Genomic DNA, 19,334 nt, shown 5'->3' with positions numbered 1-19,334 from the left:
TGTGGGATTTAATCCCAGGACCCCAGCGCTACAAAGCAACAGTGCTAACCACTGAGCCACCGTGTACAGTGCTAACCACTGAGCCACCATGTTGCCCACAATTCTAATGAAAATGCTGCTCAGAATTGGAGATGCATGAGAGAAAGTAGATATCTTGTGGCCAGTGATTTATCTGGAACACTATAGTCAGCGTTCCCCATTCTAGAATGGCGCAAAAGTAAGGGCTCTTTTCAGAAGTCCGTGATCATCGGTCCTATCTCTGATCGCAGTGCACGGACTGACCGCACGTCTCCTGAACCGAGCGTGACAGCCTCATAGAAATACATGAAGCTGTCACGCTCGGGTCAGGAGACGGGCGACTAGTCAGTGCATTGCAATCTGAGATCGGACTGATGATCATGGACGTCTGAAAGGCCCCAAAGTAGTAGGTGGGAAGTTGCACTTACATGTTTGGCCACACCAAGGGTGCACCAAGCGCCTTTACTTGGTTTTAACAGATCTTCCGTCTGTGCTGACAGTCCCTTTAAAGACACAGCAGATGCACTTTTTTCCTCCAAATGTATGGGCCCTGTCCAAAAGTTACCTGTAGCGTGAGCAAAGCAATCTAAGGGACTTTGTAGGGTCAGAAAACAGGGGAAAGGGATTTTGTTTCACTGCAGGACAGAAATTGAAGCCTCAGATCTTTTTGTGAAAATCAGTGGAATCATCATAATGCTGGCTACCTAATATAGCCTAAATTCCCATGCCTAACTTAAAGGGAAGCGATGATCAGAAAATGATTTATTGCTTAAATCTGATTTTTGTTGTTTCGACTCAATTTTCCTCTTATTTCCAGAAATAATACATGTACATTAACCACAATGCACGGACTCTGCACACTCTCATTAGATGCTTCAATACAAAAGATAGGGTTAAAGGTGATTGTGAAGGGAAGGGGGGCTGTTACATTGTCTATTTTGATTGGTGGATCCTGTGTTATCTGTATATAGAGGTTTTACCTGTCAATGTAATCCTGCCTCTGATGAAAATCTTACTGAAAGGGCAGAAATTGAGTTTATGAAAAAAACAATGGCCAATGTGAAAATTGTAAGATTACAAAATACTTTTTAATAAATGAGAACACATTGGGAATTATTTATTTTTAATATATAAATGTATGTAACACAAAAACCTGATTTAACCAATAATTCCTTTTCTGATTATTGCTTCCTTTTAATATATTTTGCCCGTCTCCAGAGAGAAAAGAGGATATTAGTGGTGTAATGTTTTGTAGTATTTGCTATGCTTAGTAACAGTGTGTCGTACTTTTTGTTCTGTAAATGCTTATTTTTTTTGCTTTCTCAGGACAAGCGATGAGGAGAGAGCCGAGGTTCCTTTACTCTTTAGAGATGTCACCTCCATATTGCTCATTCAGGTCCTAACAATGCCCCAGCCGCTACGCAGAGGTACGTCTGTGGATCCCATCCCCATGATATTGTGTTTGGGGACAAGGGAGAGAAAAAAATAGTGTAATCGCTGCAGAATCCGTTGTGTCTGATCGGTCTACAGAAATAATGATTGCTCCTTATCAGCATAAAGTGACATTGGGCTGGGAATTCACTTGGGCTTTGACTGGCTTATCTGTGTCCCCTGTCATAGTCCTTTATCAGTCATTCAGGAGAGTGAAGGCACAAGGTCTTCCAGAGGAAAGAGCGAGAATAAACTGCCCAAATCTCCGAGCCGAGAAATCAAGTCCTTTGTTTGACCTTTCTGTGTTTCAATGGCGAAGTTTGGCTTCATTTTTCACAAGCTTACGACTGCTTAAAGGTGAAAGCTACCAAATGATTCTGAAATTCAAGGATTAGACAGGTGAAATCACATGAAACTGGAGGTGACATCCAGAGGTAATTGCCGATACTTTAAGGAGAGTCGGCTCGGATAAGCTATGCAGAGAATCTCTTCTTTGTACTTTCAATGTTAACTTCATGAATTTAGATGATATATTTGACTTGTTCTTTTGATTCCTTTGTGAATGTTGTGCCGACAATCCACACGTAGTAATGCAAAGCTTGGACTATGCAACCTATTACTTAAGAGATCCAAGAAGTTAAAAGTTTTCCTCTTTTATATAGTTATTAGATAGAATTATTATACAGGCGGTCCTCGGGGTACGAACTGGAAAGGGACTGTAGGTTTGTTCATAACCCAAATTTGTATGCAAATTAAACAGGGCCAGGACGAAAAAAACAAAAAGTAATTCTTGATCGCTAACCTCTCTGGCCGCTCTGCTGCTCATTTCATGTCGTCTGGTCCTCTTCTTTCTGCCATAACATGCCCGGCTGTGCGTCATAAGGTTGTGACCTTGATTTTATGACATGCAGTGACATCCGTGGCCAGAAGTCCTGGCCTATAGTGCAGAAAGGAGAGTATTATTTTTATATTTTGATTATTGTTATACTTTAATTCCATTTTTATTATATTTTAATTAATACATTTGTATTTTATTAGTATTATATTATTAATATTATTAATATTTTATTTATTTTTATTCAATTATTTTTATCATTATATAACATTTTCTTTAATATATATATATATATATATATATATATATAAATAATAATAATAATAATAATAATAATAATAAATATATATATATATATATATATATATATATATATATATTACAGTACAGACCAAAAGTTTGGACACACCTTCTCATTTAAAGATTTTTCGGTAATTTCATGACTATGAAAATCGTACATTCACACTGAAGGCATCAAAACTATGAATTAACACATGTGGAATTATATACTTAACAAAAAAGTGTGAAACAACTGAAAATATGTCTTATATTCTAGGTTCTTCAAAGTAGCCACCTTTTGCTTTGATGACTGCTTTGCACACTCTTGGCATTCTCTTGATGACATTCAAGAGGTAGTCACCGGAAATGGTTTTCACTTCACAGGTGTGCCCTGTCAGGTTTAATAAGTGGGATTTCTTGCTTTATAAATGGGGTTGGGACCATCAGTTGTGTTGTGCAGAAGTCAGATGGATACACAGCTGATAGTCCTACTGAATAGACTGTTAGCTGCTTTTTTCTTGCCATAATGCAAATTCTAAGTAAAGAAAAACGAGTGGCCATCATTACTTTAAGAAATGAAGGTCAGTCAGTTCGAAAAATTGGGCAAACATTGAAAGTGTCCCCAAGTGTAGTTGCAAAAACCATCAAGCGCTACAAAGAAACTAGCTTACATGTTAATTCATAGTGTTGATGCCTTCAGTGTGAATGTACAGTTTTCATAGTCATGAAAATACAGAAAAATCTTTAAATGAGAAGGTGTGTCCAAACTTTTGGTCTGTACTGTATATATATATATAATATATTATATACATACACACACACACACACACACACACACACACACACACACACACACACACACACACACACACTATTATATTACTTTTTTTTTTTTTGTATATGAGACAGATATTTGTAAGTTGGTGCCTGTCTGTATATAGTTTTCGTTTTTTTTTAAATAGTCGTTAAACGTTTTGAGTTTTGGTTTTCACAAAGTTTGCTACTTCAGTGTTTTTAGGTCTTTTATTAGGATGTTTCTGTGGTTACTGAAGTACAATTCTAAACATTTTCATAAGTTTAAGTATGTTAAACGCATTTTAAACTCGTTTTATAAAAAGAATAAACGAGCATAAAAAAGATACAATACTGTTATCAGTCATTTGACGTTGCTACAGTATACAGTAAATCAGGGATTTGAATCAGATAAAGACATGAATGATATGATAATACATAGCCTCAGTTCCACTGCTCCTTAGTCAATAACCAGGTAATATAAAACAAACTTTCTCCTCGATCTTTGCTCTTGTAGGATTAGATTTCATTCTTTATTCATGGTAGTCTTCAGTGGCAAAATTGTGAGTGAGGCCCTCCACGGATGAAAAGCCCCCACACATGGCTGGCGTCAGGATGCTTTACTGTTGACACAGGACTCGGGTAGCTCTCACCTTTTCTCCTCCGGACAATCATTCTTTCACATGTTCCTAAACAATCTGATGGGGGCTTCATCAGAGAAAATAGCTAGACCCCAGTTCCCTGCAGTCCAGTCCCTGAACTTCCGACAGGTATTCTTTTTGGAGAAGCCCCCCATTCAGATAAAGCCCGGTATGTACCCCAAAATGGTACTAATGAAAATGTTGACTAAAAAAAAAAGAAAACCTCACATATCCAGAAAAATTTAAAAAGTTATGGCTCTCAGAATATGGCCACACCTTAAAAAAAATATTTTATAAAATGTTTTTTCAAGATAGTTTAAAAAAAAAAGTTTTGGTTTCACCATAAACTTTCCCACAGAATACAGTTAACAAGGCATTGATACATTTACACACCACAGTGAACGTCGTGAAAACGAAACCCAACATGGGTAGCGTTCATATGGCTAAGCCCCTTTTTTTTTTTTTCTTAATCTCAGGAAGACAAAAGGATCTGCACTCTGAAATTGAACATGCTGAATGCTTAAAAAGGTATTCCCATCTCCAAGATCCTATCCCAATATGTAGTAGGTGTAGTAATAATAATATTATTATTATTATTATTATTATTATTATTATTATTATTAACAAATGCCTCCAATTAGAAATGTAGTATAATTCTTCTGATTTGCTATATTGCTTACCCCATGTACAGGGCATTCCAGTAGCTTAGGTATCCATGGTTACACCTACTAACTGTCACTATATGAGGGATCGTAACCGTGGATACCTAAGCTACTGCAATGTCCTGCATATGGGGGTCAGCGACATAGCGGATCAGAAGAACTATACTTCATTTCTAATTGTAGGTATTTGCTAATATTATTATTATCATGCCTAATACATATTGGGATAGAATCTTGGAGATGTTAATACCCCTTTAACTTCTCTGATAATCCGTTGTCTGGGATCCCCATACGTCAGCCGAACCCGTTATCTGCTTGTTCAGCCAACATTAGTGTAATGTGTATGGGGGTCTTTAAAGTCTGATTTCTCTACAGACCCAAAACGAAAGGTGCAGTCTCTAGAAGTCATTGTAGTTTCATGGCACAACCCCGGTGTTACCTCGTGCCCTTGAAATGCTGCTCTAGGAATAGTATTAACTGCCTTATTAGCTGTTAGATATACTTGCTATCTCATTCAATCCAACATTGATTAAGCTAAAGTAAATGTCATTATACTACTCAGGCTGTTCAATCCAAGGGAAAATTGATCTGAACCCATCACCATGAAAGAGCACCACAAATTAAGTCTTTTATTATAGTAGAGCTTTTTATGATAGAGGTCAGAGTGTTTATGGGTGTAATGCCGTCTATTGGGAGCTCGCCGCATTAGAGTGCAGGACGTAAAAAAAAATAGTTACAAAGATAAGTTCATGCTATATGGGTACACACCCACGGAGTTCATGTTGCTCCATTTTTAAGAAAATTAAAAAAATTATAGCTTACTAGTGCAGAGATCTGAAAAAAATATTGTAGGGATCAAGAAAAGAAGTAAAAGATATGTATACTTGCATGGTGCCATAACGCTGTCTTCTGACCTGCGGGGTGTTTTTATTTGGCCCGTGACACCAGAACCACCAGCCCTGTGTGGGGCCATAATACTGTATGGAGGACTATGTGGGGCCCATTATTCTGTATGGAGGACTATGTGGGGCCCATTATTCTGTATGGAGGACTATGTGGGGTCCATTATTCTGTATGGAGAACTATGTGGGGTCCATTATTCTGTATGGAGGACTATGTGGGGTCCATTATTCTGTATGGAGGACTATATGGGGCCATAATACTGTATGGAGGACTATGTGGGGCCATAATACTGTATGGATGACTATGTGGGGCCATAATACTGTATGGATGACTATGTGGGGCCATAATACTGTATGGATGACTATGTGGGGCCCATTATTCTGTATGGAGGACTATGTGGGGCCCATTATTCTGTATGGGGAACCATGTGGGGCCCATTATTCTGTATGGGGAACCATGTGGGGCCCATTATTCTGTATGGGGAACCATGTGGGGCCCATTATTCTGTATGGGGAACCATGTGGGGCCCATTATTCTGTATGGGGGACCATGTGGGGCCCATTATTCTGTATTTTATATTTAAAAACCCATCCTTTTCCCAAGTGGAAATGCAAAGAATGAAGAAAATAAAAATAACACATTTACTATTGTTGTGCAAAATCACCCAAACTCATAAAAATATTCATCCCATTTGGTGAACACCAAAATGAAAATAATATTGAAATGTCAGAATTAAAGTTTTGGGTTTTTTTTGCTGCGGTTCAACTAGAATGCAATAAAAGGCAATCAAAATTGTGGCATAAAATGGTATCCATAAAAATGTCAGCCCTCACACAGGAAAAGAAACATACAATATTGGGATTGTTTTTTTTTTTCTTTTTACCACCATTTCATTGCACCTTTTTTTAGTTTTTTCCCATTTTCCAGTACATTGAATGGTGTCGTTCAATGAAAACTAAAACTTCTGCAAAAAAACCTATTCCTCGTACGTCTGTGTCGATAGTGGTAAAAGAGGGATGATGGTGGGATTCCTGTCTGTTATCGCTCAGCACAGTGGCAGTGGGATTGTGCTTGGACTCCGCGCTTGGCTCTATAAAGTCAGCCTTTTGGCTCTTTTCCTGTACTGTTACTTTTCACATGGAAGAGCAAATTAGCCCTTTATAATCGAGGAACATTAGACGTCAGCAGAAATCCAAGCTGACAGTTTTACCGCTCCTTGCTTGCCATTAAGTTTCATGATGAAAATGTTCAAGCGACCCGGATATTAGACAGGTCACTGCGATCGTGCCTTACTAGGGCGTGCGGCGCTAATGGAGGACAATAAGCATCTTTATAAATTAAGGGTTCCCCATCATTGTGAGACTGAGGTACCCAAAGAAACCTGTTCAGCAAAACAAGGACTTATCCTGGTCAACTTCTAACTCCGAACCCATATGTTGTCATGTCCTAGACCTAATAACCCATCAGGCTACCTTCTTCCCTCTTAAAGGGAATCTGTCACCAGGTTTTTGACACCTAATCTGAGAGCAGCATAATGTCGAGACACAGACCCTGATTTCAGCTATGTGTTACTTACTAGGCTGCTTAGTTTTAGTTTTGATAATCTGCTGTTAAAAAGTGATTTTATCTTTAGAAGGCTAGTAAACCTGCTGCCAGGTAGTCAAGCATATCCATGAGCTCTGTATAACCCCACCCCTACCACTGATTGGCTGCTCTCACAGAGCAGCCAATCAGGGATGTGGGCGGAGTTATACAGAGCTCAGCATTCGGAGAACTGCTAGATCTGCTGCAGATAAAAAGTGATTAAAAACATCAAGCAGCCCAGTAAGTGACACATCACTGGAATAAGGATCTCTGCCCCTACACTATGCTACTCAGATTGGGTAGCAAAAATCTGGTGATGGATTCCCTTGAAATGGGAATTAAAGAATTTAAAAAATGTTTTGTTTTTGCAGAAATAACTCCACATCTGTCCATGCGTTGTGGCCGGCATTGCAACTCAGCTCAGTGTTAGGCAGCCATGACTGTATTTCTGTACCGCCCTTTCAAAGATTTTTCCAACACCAATAATAGACAATGCAGCACTGATGATTGTATAGCGATTATCAGCTCTCATTATTTTATTCGGGAGAACTCTAATTTTGGCGACCTGCTCTATATCTAGAAACTTGTCTATAGGTTATAAGACATTGTTATGGAAAAAAACATTTAAACTCTGTAGACCGAGTGGTTTTGTGCAACCATAGCCCCTACACGGGTATTTATTGGCCCTAGGTTTCTGCTGATCAGGACATGGGGAAGCCAATTCCTTGCTGCTCCTGTGATCATACTCTATTTGACATTGGTTGGTGGAGACTGATAAACAGAGACTAGCAGGGAAACGGGGAAGGGTAGACACAAGAATGGTTAGGGGGGTTCTAAAGAGAATCGTTTTCATTGATAATTGAGCCTTTCGTTGTTTTTTTACCATCGGAAGTTGTTCTAAGAAAATTCTATTGGGTTAAAAGACCCTTTAATTGATGGCTAAACCTCAAAAATAGCGGTCTAGACAGCTATTTTACTTTTCAAGAACTATTCCTATAAAATCTAAAGATCACCAGTACCATGTTTCCCCGAAAATAAGACCTACCCCGAAGATAAGCCGTAGCATGATTTTACAGGATTTTTGGAGTATGCTGGAAATATAGGCCCTATTCCAAAAAACAGTTAGGACCAGCGTTTGGGGGGGAGGGAAGGTCAGCATTTTTATTCCGAGGTTAAAACTGCTTAAGGACCTTTTGGTGACATCATGGTCCTTGATGTCACCAAAAGTCCTTTAACTACAGGAGTCTAGGGGAACTACAGAAGAGACATAGACTTGTATGTAGAGCCCGGTGTGACTGGGCAATTTCTCAGGGTGCCTTAGCATTTTTATTCTAAGGTTAAGATTGTTTAGGGACCTTTAATGACATCGTGGTCATGTGTCCATGATGTCACCAAAGGTCCTTTAATTGCATGAGTCTACAGGAACTGAAGAGGAGACAGGCTGGTATGTATGTGCAGTGTGTGTATGTTTACATATGTATGTGCAGTGTGTGTATACACGTGTGTGTATGCGTGATGACATATTTGAATAAATATTGATTTTTTTTTTGTTGAAGAATAAATGTGGATTGTTCATGGGGAAAAAGAATAAGACATCCCCTGAAAATAAGCCTTAACCCATCTTGCAGAGCAAAAAACAAGTCCCGATCTTATTTTCAGAGAAACACTGTATATATTCCCGTATTGTCCCCTTATTAATTTCTGCAATTTTTAGATAAACCTGTTCATTAGAAAGCAGATTGTCCCTCCTCTTTTTTCTAGTTACCTGAATGTAAGAGCTGCTTGTTTTTGCCTAGATACTAAAGTAGGTGATATAACATTGTGTGTGTGGAATGTATTATCATTTGCACATCCCATATGGATGATATAATGGCAGCTAGGCCGGTTGTCAAATTTTTTTTTTTGTAGAAACTGTAAACTCAGTTGATGAAAACATGAGATGTTAATGCGCTAAATGAATCCGGAACATTTAGTAGGTTCAATACCGGGAGTTCTGTGATCTAGAAAACCCATTTTAGGATATTTTGAGTAACCTTTTTAGCCATCGCAGAGATTGACGGACTACCAAAGAGTGCCCCCTACTTTGGAGGACCCGGCATGTCCATACATTATACTTGCAGTCCATTGATATATTCACTTCTGCGTAATGCTTCACTTCACCTATGGAGGCGCTGTAGGAAAACTGGTTACTTCCTGATACTCTTTAACAAAAAAGGGATTGTGCAAAATGGGCAACGATTTTGAGAAGACAAAAAAAAAAACATTTTTTTTACAATTTTTGCGATATGTGCCCCACGGACCTTCTCGGTGACTGCATATTTGAGCTATTTTTTTTTTTTTTTTGTTGCTTCTGATCCTATAAATGCCGCGTGCGTGCAGCTATAATTTACGTCAGCGATAACATGTAAAGTAAAATTGATTGTCACAATAGAAGCCGTTGGCTTTATGTGTGATTGATGGCGCGTCCTGCGGACAGATGAGCAGCGTCCGATCCTCAGGTCTGATACAAGGCGCCACATTTCCTTTACTGTCAGTCTCGCGTGTTGGTATAATGTTGCATTAACGTTCACATCTGCCTCAGATATCCTGGTAAATAAAACTCGCTAGTTCCTTTTATTTTCCACGTTTTGCTGTCAATCTGCCTTAAGAATTATTTCATCATTTGCAGCCGGTAGCGTCGGCCATTCCTGCTTGTTCGTGTCTTTTTCCAGTAAATAAAATGCCAAATCCACTTGGCAGAACTGCAGCATTCAATAAAGTCTACTTTAAAGCTGTTGTATAAGTCTTTTGATTGATTGGCCGGCTGAAGGCAATAATAAAACTGTTCTATAGAGGCGGCCAAATACCGGCTGAAGGAAAGCCAGTTATTGAAATTGCTCTTAGGAAGAATTACACTTTCTCAATGAACATCCCACCTAAACTGGATTTTATTTTGCACAGTTCCTAGCCGTGGTCTGATTTACTCCGTGGCTTCCTAGAAAATGGCTGTAGGCACCGTATTAGTTATTCTCTATACGGAACATGACCCAATTTCTGGTGGTATACGGAGGTACACCCTGGCAGAGGAGCGCTATTGCCAAAAAGAAACATGGAAGCCTAGACCGGCCATATATCATTCATGAAACGCCTGAAGGAACCATTCATCGTTGGCAGTGTTTAGTCCGATCCATGAGCTGATGACTCCAGAAGTTGCAGTAATGGATGATCGCTCCTCACTACCAGATTTTCTTCCATGTCCAATATTGTTCCTTTAGAGATAATTGCTAGTTTCTAGTTTAACTTCTTTCAAATCCAACTACAGGCAAAAAAAGTACATATCCAACTTCTTTCACAGTTGTCAAACACTAGTTGGTTACGTTCTTGCGTCCCTCAAACCCAATTCTGAAATTTTGCCAGAATCTCCTGCTGGATTTTTTTTTTACCCAGTATTTGGCTACAATTCATTGTTCATTATTTCCATATGTTGAGCGGTTATTAAAAAAAAAAAAAAAAAAAATGGGCAAATGTTTTTTGTTTTTTTTAACCTGCCTGGTCTCATGGGTTTATGTCATTGGCCAAAAGTACCAGAAAATAACATTGTCAGCCATCTGATGGCCAGTTTCCATTTCGTGACTACAACCATGGATTGTGGGTTGCAGATCTAGCTAAGAAAAAAAAATGTCTTTTGGGAGACAGTCCCCCAATATCTGGCATCAGGGAAAGCAATATGAAGGTTTGTTTTATTCTATGTTTCCCGTGATGGTTGGAATAGGCACCTGTTTTGTATTGCTATTAATGCAAGATGGTGGAACCATAGAAAATATTATGTAGCCACTCTCTCTTTTTGTCCATAGGTGAGAGCTTTAAATCCAATTGACTTTCTGATAACGGATAAGTGACCTAGCCTTGAAATAGGATCTCCATATCAGAATGTTGTTGGTCTGATTCTTGGCACACTGATCAACCAGCTCTTTAAAGGAGCCACAATGCTCCATGTACGCTTGGTAGCTGTTGTGCCTGGTAATTGACTGGTTTCACACATCCGTGCATCACAATCAGTGTATGGGCTGGCAGCAGGTCTGACCCAAACTAAATGGCCTCATAGGCATATATGAAGCGATTCAGATCAAGAGACCGGTCTCGATGTGTCGTCACATCCTCACCGATCTAATATCAATAACCTATCCATTGGTTTTAAAGGGAGTCTTTCAGCAGGTTTTTGCTACTTCATCTGAGAGCAGCATAATGTAGGTAAAAAGAAGCTGAATCCAACGATGTATCACTTAGATTACTGGGTTCAGCTGTTCTGACACAATCAGAGCTTTTAGATTTAGCATGAAGCAGAGCTATGAAATCTAGCCACGTGCACAGCAGACAATGTCCATAGACAGTGAGCTTCTCATCCCAGGAGGGGGCGTTGCCAGACTAAAGTAGTTAATCTCCTAGTGATTAACCCTTCACAGTTAGTAAACAACAGCACCTACTTTGACAAGTGAGACATCCCTGAAATCTGTTTTTCAGTCTCCATCTCCTACTGTCTTAAAATTACATAGCAAAAATCTGCTGACAGATTCCCATTAAGGTACCGGTTAACCCCTTTAAAAGTTTCCTAATAAAACTTTTGAAAATGGGATTTCTAAACCAGACAACCATTTTAAAAAGATATACCCGATTCTATACAAGAAATGACCAACGGTTTCTACAGGAAAGTCATTAAAAGGGTATTTAACGCTAGATCCATTACTTACTCATCGTTGCAGATCTCCATCCTGAGTGGAGAAGAGGAGCGCACCCTCGACCTCTGCGACATTCATTGTCTGAGACTGCTGCAGAAGGCAGCGTTCATGCTCAAGATTCTCAGGGGTCTCGGTAGTCGGACCCCCAGCGATCAATAAGTCATTGATAGGGGATAACGTTTGATTTTGGTAATACCCTTTTAGCTTGAAAAAAAACAAAAATTTCGATGCCACTCTTTCCAGATCTCAAAAAAGAGAAAGATTTGTGCTGTTCATCTATCTCCCAATGACCGGTTTTCACAAGGAATGTTTATCTTTACAGAACATTTTACCTGCATTGTGAAAGTACTGTACTCGCTCCTGTATACTCAAGCCCTCATCTCAGTCACTGGCAGACTCAGCGCCGAGGAGCGAGCAAGTTGGAGAGAGTCCGGATCCCACAAAAGAGTACGTAGTTTTGTGATCTATATAATTTAGGGTAGTCCAGTGAAAAGTTTCGATGCGACTAATTATTGCCGGTGACTAATATCTGCCGGTGTCCCCGTTGTCATTGCGTTTTTATTTTCAATGTGCTTTTTTTTTTTTTTTTTTTTTTTAAATAATGATTGCAAGAGGAAAATCAATGGCTCCTATTTTGTGAGCGCCTTTTATGTGATGCTCTGCGAGGAAATAAGCGATTAGAAGGAAAGGTGACATTTTTCAGCCATCAGCCACTATGAAAAGTTTCAGCTCCAAAGGTGCAGAGATGGCAGAATCATTCATTGTATAACTGATCTCCTGACAAGCGGACAGCCGTGCAAAATACTTCATTGGCACAAAAGAACGACATTTCGGCTCCATCAGCGTGCGATGCAGCTTACGGCTTGACCTATGTCTACCCGAAAATGAACATTTTAGCAAATTTTTCTTTACCTAAGCAAAAATGCTTATATCTGTCTGCACCTTGGACACATTGTGATCTGGTACTAAAGCTCTGTAATGACATATCCCTGTAAAATAACCACTATATATTTACTATTCCTTCATTTTTGAATGTGCCTACCCATTGCTCATCTTCTAAGGCATAAATAATAAATAGGCTGGTCTTCATTTGGGATCGTCTGAATGACTTTGGAGGCCGTGATGACCATAGTCAGTGACCCAGCTTTCGCAAGAACAGGGATTTCTGTGATTTTCTTGAAAGTGCTTTTTCGTCACTTGCTTTTCTTTTTTTTGTCTTTTAAATAATGCATCAGCACTCAAATCTATATTTGCTCCTCCTCACGGTTTGTGCACTGGCTTACAAGTATCAGCACAGCTTCTACCCCGCACTACTTCTTCATGTGCTTTCCTTCTTATTTATAAACGTTTTCCCCACCCTCCCTGAGACTGTATATGCTCTTTCCCCTCTCGAAACCTGAGATTAGTGTACAAACCCCCTAACCCCTCCATCCTGCTATCACTAACACTGAGAGAAAGGAGGAAAGAGCAGAGAAAGCCATCAGGAGCTCCGTCTAGCAGTATTTGCAAAACTGATGCAAATTTGTCAAACGACTTACAGCAGCAAAATGGTAGAACATTTTTAATGAAGACTATTTAGAAAGTTGCTGAACTTTGCATTTACGAAGCAAATGAACAGTAAAAAATATAGTGTAAAGATGTACATAGACTTTAACTCTATCCATCTCCTACCACCACAGGTGAAGCGGCTGAGTTACGCTGTTTTGTAACTTGTATTGCATTTATTAAAATAGAATAGCTCCCAAAAGGCTGAGATTAACCCTTTAGGGACCAACAATGGTTCACCATGGTATTTTGAGTGGACAGTTTGACTCCCAGCTTTTGGTTGGAGGGCACAGCTATAGGGTTGCCAAACAAGGCGAGGAGTTTTCCCATCTAGACATGTCTTCAAGTGTAAAAGTGGCCTGGGTAGCAGGTAGTACATAAAACTGCTTCTGCTGGAAGTCTTCATCACTGCTGGAAAAATATCAATCATTTGGTCAACCATTGAAAATAATGAGTAAGAGCAATGCACAATCTCATAGTCCTATGTCCACATTGCCGTTTAGGTTTCTTTACTCCTGAGTAGATTCGTGGAGGAGAAAAAAATCATTTATTTTCTAGGCAAGTAAAAAGCCCATCATTAATGTTTCTCTCTTGCCGCTTTGTCCCAGTCTCTTCTCTGTACAGTCGATGCATGTCTTCATACACTCAGTAGGGATCATCAGTGGAGGCCAGGAGAGACCTAATATCTACGCTTCACCATCCTTTTCAGTAGGCAATACTGACCAGAACTTTTTTTTTTTCTTGTAGGAGACATTAGGATACAAGATATTTTTTTTTAACTAAATAGTTGTAACTTTGCTGTTACAACCTCAATAATTTGCTATGTTATATTATTTCCTTTGTCCTTTTGACAATTATTTTTCATTTTTCACCAGCAGAGTTCATATTCTCCCGGGAAGTCATGGGAAGCCTTGCTTGGTTTTGCGATTAGCGAGTTATCGGCAGGAAAGTTCTACCAAGAAGAAGAGACGGAGGACACTACTAAGGTACCCGACAAGTGTGACTCACTAATGTAGTGTGATCTGTATATATATATATATATATATAGTTTGATATTAATATTACTGGTTGTTTTTGGTCTCTCAGACCAGCCTTGTCGCGTGGACTTCACAGTCTGTTGAACATCACGTGCAGCAGTTTTGTCTGCCCTTCCTGAGGATCACAACCCTTCTCCAGCACCATCTTTTTGGAGCAGATATTCCAAGCTGCCAGGTAAAGAATTTAATTCACGTTTTGTATTAGGGGTTGCCTCAATTTTAAAGGGATTGATTGATTACAAGATATTGATCACCTATTCCTAGGTCAGGCAACGTATTCATGACTGACCCTCAAGATAGGTCATCAATATAGGATCCGTGCTAGTCTGACACCCAACACCTCCCTTTTTCGATCAGCTCCGAGTACTGCAGATCAGCTCTAATTCTCTAAAATGTTCGGTAGTACCCTGCCGCTGCTGCTACTCATTGAATGGAGCTACATTTACATCAATCAGCCACTAGAGCTCATAACAGCTTATTGTTGGGGGAGCCAGGTGTCTGTTTCCCACCAACCAGATGTTGATGATCTATCCTGGGGATCAGTTATCAATACATTGTCGCTGGGCAGCCCCTTTAATTAGGTATTATGCCATCAGTAGTTTTCATTTTTTCCAAATTTAAGCAGTCACCTGACATCCAAGTGGATAATAAATGTAGGGGGACTGTGGATATATGTAGCGGTCACCATTCAGAAACAGTCGGGCACATTCTCCATGCTTGGTGGGGGTCCCAGGGGTGAGACCTGCACCCCTCAGACCGGTCTTCTCTACAGTAGGAAACCTCTTTGTGTTTCTTTTTTTTCTTCTTTCGAAATTGTTTTCTGTTTTGCCTGAAATGAAGACCCAGGTTTCCTCTTGTCTTCTGTGTCCATAATGAAGGTTTCTTTGTGGTTTACAGGAAGAAGATGAATTTGTCGTCCTTTGCAGCTGCTTAGGGATTTTACCATCCGTCCTCCAAACATCGCGCGATTTCAGCAGCGCGGCTTGCCTAGACTGGCCGGTCTCTGCTTTTGACCTGATGTCTCAGTGGTGCTCAGAAGTGATTCAGTTTACAGAGAAACAATCTGATCAAGTAAATGTACGCAGTTCCTTTTATTTTTGATTTTTATTACAATTTCACACTTGATTCAGATTAGTAGCTGGCGTCTTATTGTTGCATGTTTTTCTTGCGTTGGGCTTTTTGAACGTGCTCTCTACATTTTTTAATTTATATAGCGCCATTATATTCCACAGCGCTTTACAGGCATTATCATCACTGTCCCCATTGGGGCTCACAATCTAGATTCCCTATCAGTATGTCTTTGGAGTGTGGGAGGAAACCGGAGAACCCGGAGGAAACCCGTGCAAACACGGGGAGATCATACAAACTCCTTGCAGATGTTTCCTTGGTGGGATTTGAACCCAGGACCCCAGCGCTGCAAAGCAACAGTGCTAACCACTGAGCCACCATGTACAGTGCTAACCACTGAGCCACCGTACATGGCAATGTTCTTACTTTGGCATATAATTACTGTTATATCCGTTCTTTTACAGTCTGCACCTCTCTCCTCTCAGGCTCTACTTATCCAGGAGACTAAGTGGGATTTACCACGACTTCTTCAGCTGCCAGACATCTACAACACCATATTCCAGTACTATCATAGGAAGGCCTGCAGTGTGTGCACCAAAGTCCCCAAGGATCCAGCACTTTGCCTCGTCTGTGGCACATTTGTTTGCTTGAAGGGTCTGTGTTGCAAGCAGCAGAATTTCTGTGAATGTGTCCTGGTAAGACTTTAGGATTATTTTTTCCTTTTGGATCTTGATGTAAGAACTGCATACCATCCCCTGCAGCAGCATTGCAGACCTTCTTAGCTTTCATGTTCTTCAGTCAGGATTTGATAGGTCAGTCTTGCTTTTTACTGCTGAGCAAGCAACTGGGAAAATAGTGCAATATACAGCGTAAGGATTTTGTTGTGTTTCCCAACTTAAATGATCACAGGTCCCCAAATGTCATTGGAACAATTGCCTTTAATTTGCACAATGCGAGTGTTCACTTCTTCCCGGCATCCTGTATTTTAAAAGGAGTCTGTCTGCAAAAAATGACTGTTCACTCCAAGCATGTGCACACTCAGTATATACTTGGCATTGCCAAACTGTTCAGTGCACTTTCTCCCGCACTTGTTTTCCCATCTATCTACTCTTCCTTGATCGGCTCGGACTTTACTGGAGCAGATTGGGAAAGATGGCAAAGTAGGTGGAGAACTGAACTGTTTGTCCACGCCATGGTGCACTGAGCGCCTGTGCTTGGTATGAACAGTCATTCTGTGCTAGACATATTAAAGGAGTCATCCACTGCCTCTCACTACTGCATTGGGCGCTGAGATGTCCTGGTGACATGGCGTCTGTCAGCCTTATGCAGATCCAGAAGTGCAATGAATTTTTACTTGACATGAACATTTAAAGGGGTTCTCAGGGATTTCTCACCTCCGCGATGGGATCGACAAGCGGGTATCGTGCATTATACTAAATGAGACACCAGAGAACCCCTTTAAAAAAAAAAATATGGACACCTTTTGGGGCCCTTTTTTTTTTGAATGGATGTATTTTTTGGCAGTAAACTCATCTACAGCCAGCAATAAACCGTGCAACATACGCTGTGGAAGGAAAATGGTGCAAGATTTGTAGTAAAACCCAGTTACAAAAATGATTTTTAATTAAAAATTCATGTATTTTCATTAAAAATAAAAACTAAAATTGGATTGTGAAATCCATGTCGACTACTGGTTGATCATGGAGGGGGGTTTATTCTCATTCTCTGTTGCGTATTGCTTCTCTTCAGCACTCGCAGAACTGTGGAGCCGGTACGGGGATTTTCCTGCTAATCAACGCCTCTGTGATCATCATAATTCGAGGACTCCGGTTCTGCCTTTGGGGTTCTGTGTATCTCGACGCACACGGCGAGGAAGACCGAGAACTCCGGTAATAATCAATGCCTCGTAATTGACGATTGGAGATAATTGTCAGTGATGTATATTGTGTTCAGTTCTTATGTTTTGGACCTCCACCACTAATGCATTGTCATTAATATGCTTTTAAAAAAAAATTAGTCCCATTAACCTCCTTTTATTGCATTTTTCGCAGACGTGGAAAACCTCTCTATATCTGCAAGGAGCGTTACAATGTGCTGGAGCAGCAGTGGGTGACGCACACGTTTGATCACATCAATAAGAGATGGGGCCCGCATTACAATAGCCTGTGAAGATCAATGCAATCGCAAATGAAAATTGCTAGCAAGAAGCAAAGGGCTTCCTTCCGAAAGAAGAGGACGGGCGCCATCGATGCCGACATAAAGCTTTCTAGTGATTAGGTGCTATTGTATTAATACAGACACATCCCTGCAAGCACTGGAAGAACAGCCGCGGAGAGAAAAAGCTGCAAAGGAACGCTCCGGCCGGCGCTGCCCCGAAAGCACAATGGATGCTGAATGTTCAGGGCGCATTTCCGCTCGTTCTGTATAGAATATTTCTCTAAGTTTCTGTACATTTTTTTAAGTCCTTGCTTCTATGTGTGGAGTTGTATAGTCACTGGAGACTTTACCGACAACCCGCCAATATTGGGGTTTGTTAGCGCTGCTTAGGGTCACCCATCTCCAGTGTAAACCGCCAGAATGGGAAGGGGGCGATTGATGTGAATATTATGTGCTGTGATGAATTGTGATATTTAAGATTTTTTGGGGGGGATGGGTTGGGGGCTTTTTAGCCTTAACTTTGGAACTACTCCACCATACTAAAGCGCTAATTTAGTTGGGTATATTTTGCTAAGTGGAACTGCACTTTTAAATGTTTGATAAACTCACTGTAAACTAATCTCTTAATGTGTCCTTCTCCGTGTTCATATGTAATTAGGAATCCATTGTAAAACACATTTTTTGTTTCCTGTGAAATATTGTATAGCTAACAGATGTTATTAATGACTATTTTAAATGGAAATGTAATCCTATATAAATATTACTGTCTGTGTGTATAGAAAAAAAATACACGCATTCAGGGACATATAAATAAGTGCGTTATTTGTCCAGAGGGTCCCGGAAAGTGTTTTTTTTTTTTGTTTTTGTTTTTTATTTCAAGGCTTTGCTAAAACTGAATTCATTCTCAGGAATTTTAGACTCTCACTTGATAAGAAATTGAGATGTGATATTCGATTCGTTGTAATTCTCTCTTTTGCCCTCGCCAATCTGTTTTTTTTTCTGCAAGGGTAAGTACATTGTATGCAGTGAACGAAGCTTAAATGACATCTGAGCAAAGACAATGGTCATCGAGGTCTTGTAAAACTGTAGAAAACAATAAAACAGATCATCTTATCTGAAACCTGAATGTTTTTCACGCTAGCTGATTAAAGTAGATGTTAGGAGGAGTGTCCATTTTGGTAAGGCTATGTGTCCACGATGCAGAAATGCTCCGGATTTTTCCTGAGCATTTCTGCATCTCCCTGGCAGAAAAAACGCATGCGGATTGTACATGCGGATTGTACATGCGTTTTTCATGCCAGGGACAAGCGTTTGTCACGCTTTTTTCTCATGCGATTTTGCATGCGGGTCATCTAGCGCTTTTCCAAGCGATTTAAGCATCACTTGGAAAAGTGCTTGACAACCTGGCCACTCTATATAAATCTATGCAACCGGCATGGATTTCTATAGTGTTACATAGTTAAAAAAATGGTGTAAACCCCCCCCCCGCCCCCCCCCAAAAAAAAAAACATTATACTCACCTTCTGATGGCCCCCGGTCTCCTTCTCCAGTGTGTCCGGTGTCTTGGGCGGCTCGCAGTGGTGTTAAAGGACCTTCCATGATATCATTTAGTCGTGTGACAGGTCACGCGACGGCCGACCTCAGCGGTCATGTGATATGTCACATGA

At 40.1% G+C, this 19,334-nt stretch overlaps 1 protein-coding gene across 1 annotated transcript in view; it reads left to right on the top strand.

Annotated features, from left to right (window-relative positions):
- UBR3 (ubiquitin protein ligase E3 component n-recognin 3) overlaps positions 1 to 19,130 on the top strand; it is a 149,202-nt gene extending 130,072 nt beyond the window's left edge. The window contains exons 32-39 of the mRNA XM_073646979.1: positions 1,345 to 1,445; positions 12,183 to 12,307; positions 14,284 to 14,391; positions 14,492 to 14,617; positions 15,340 to 15,519; positions 15,996 to 16,205; positions 17,260 to 17,399; positions 17,562 to 19,130. Of these exons, the coding sequence (XP_073503080.1) occupies positions 1,345 to 1,445; positions 12,183 to 12,307; positions 14,284 to 14,391; positions 14,492 to 14,617; positions 15,340 to 15,519; positions 15,996 to 16,205; positions 17,260 to 17,399; positions 17,562 to 17,679 (1,108 nt within the window). The 3' untranslated portion in view covers positions 17,680 to 19,130. The remainder of the gene's footprint in view (positions 1 to 1,344; positions 1,446 to 12,182; positions 12,308 to 14,283; positions 14,392 to 14,491; positions 14,618 to 15,339; positions 15,520 to 15,995; positions 16,206 to 17,259; positions 17,400 to 17,561) is intronic.
- The last annotated feature ends 204 nt before the right edge of the window (positions 19,131 to 19,334 follow it).

This window comes from Phyllobates terribilis, unplaced genomic scaffold, assembly GCF_046119375.1.
Source record: "Phyllobates terribilis strain yellow unplaced genomic scaffold, ASM4611937v1 Scaffold_9__5_contigs__length_417890890, whole genome shotgun sequence".
Lineage (NCBI taxonomy): Eukaryota > Metazoa > Chordata > Amphibia > Anura > Dendrobatidae > Phyllobates > Phyllobates terribilis.
Note: the sequence above shows the minus strand (reverse complement) of the source record. Positions and strands in the feature narration are given on the sequence as shown.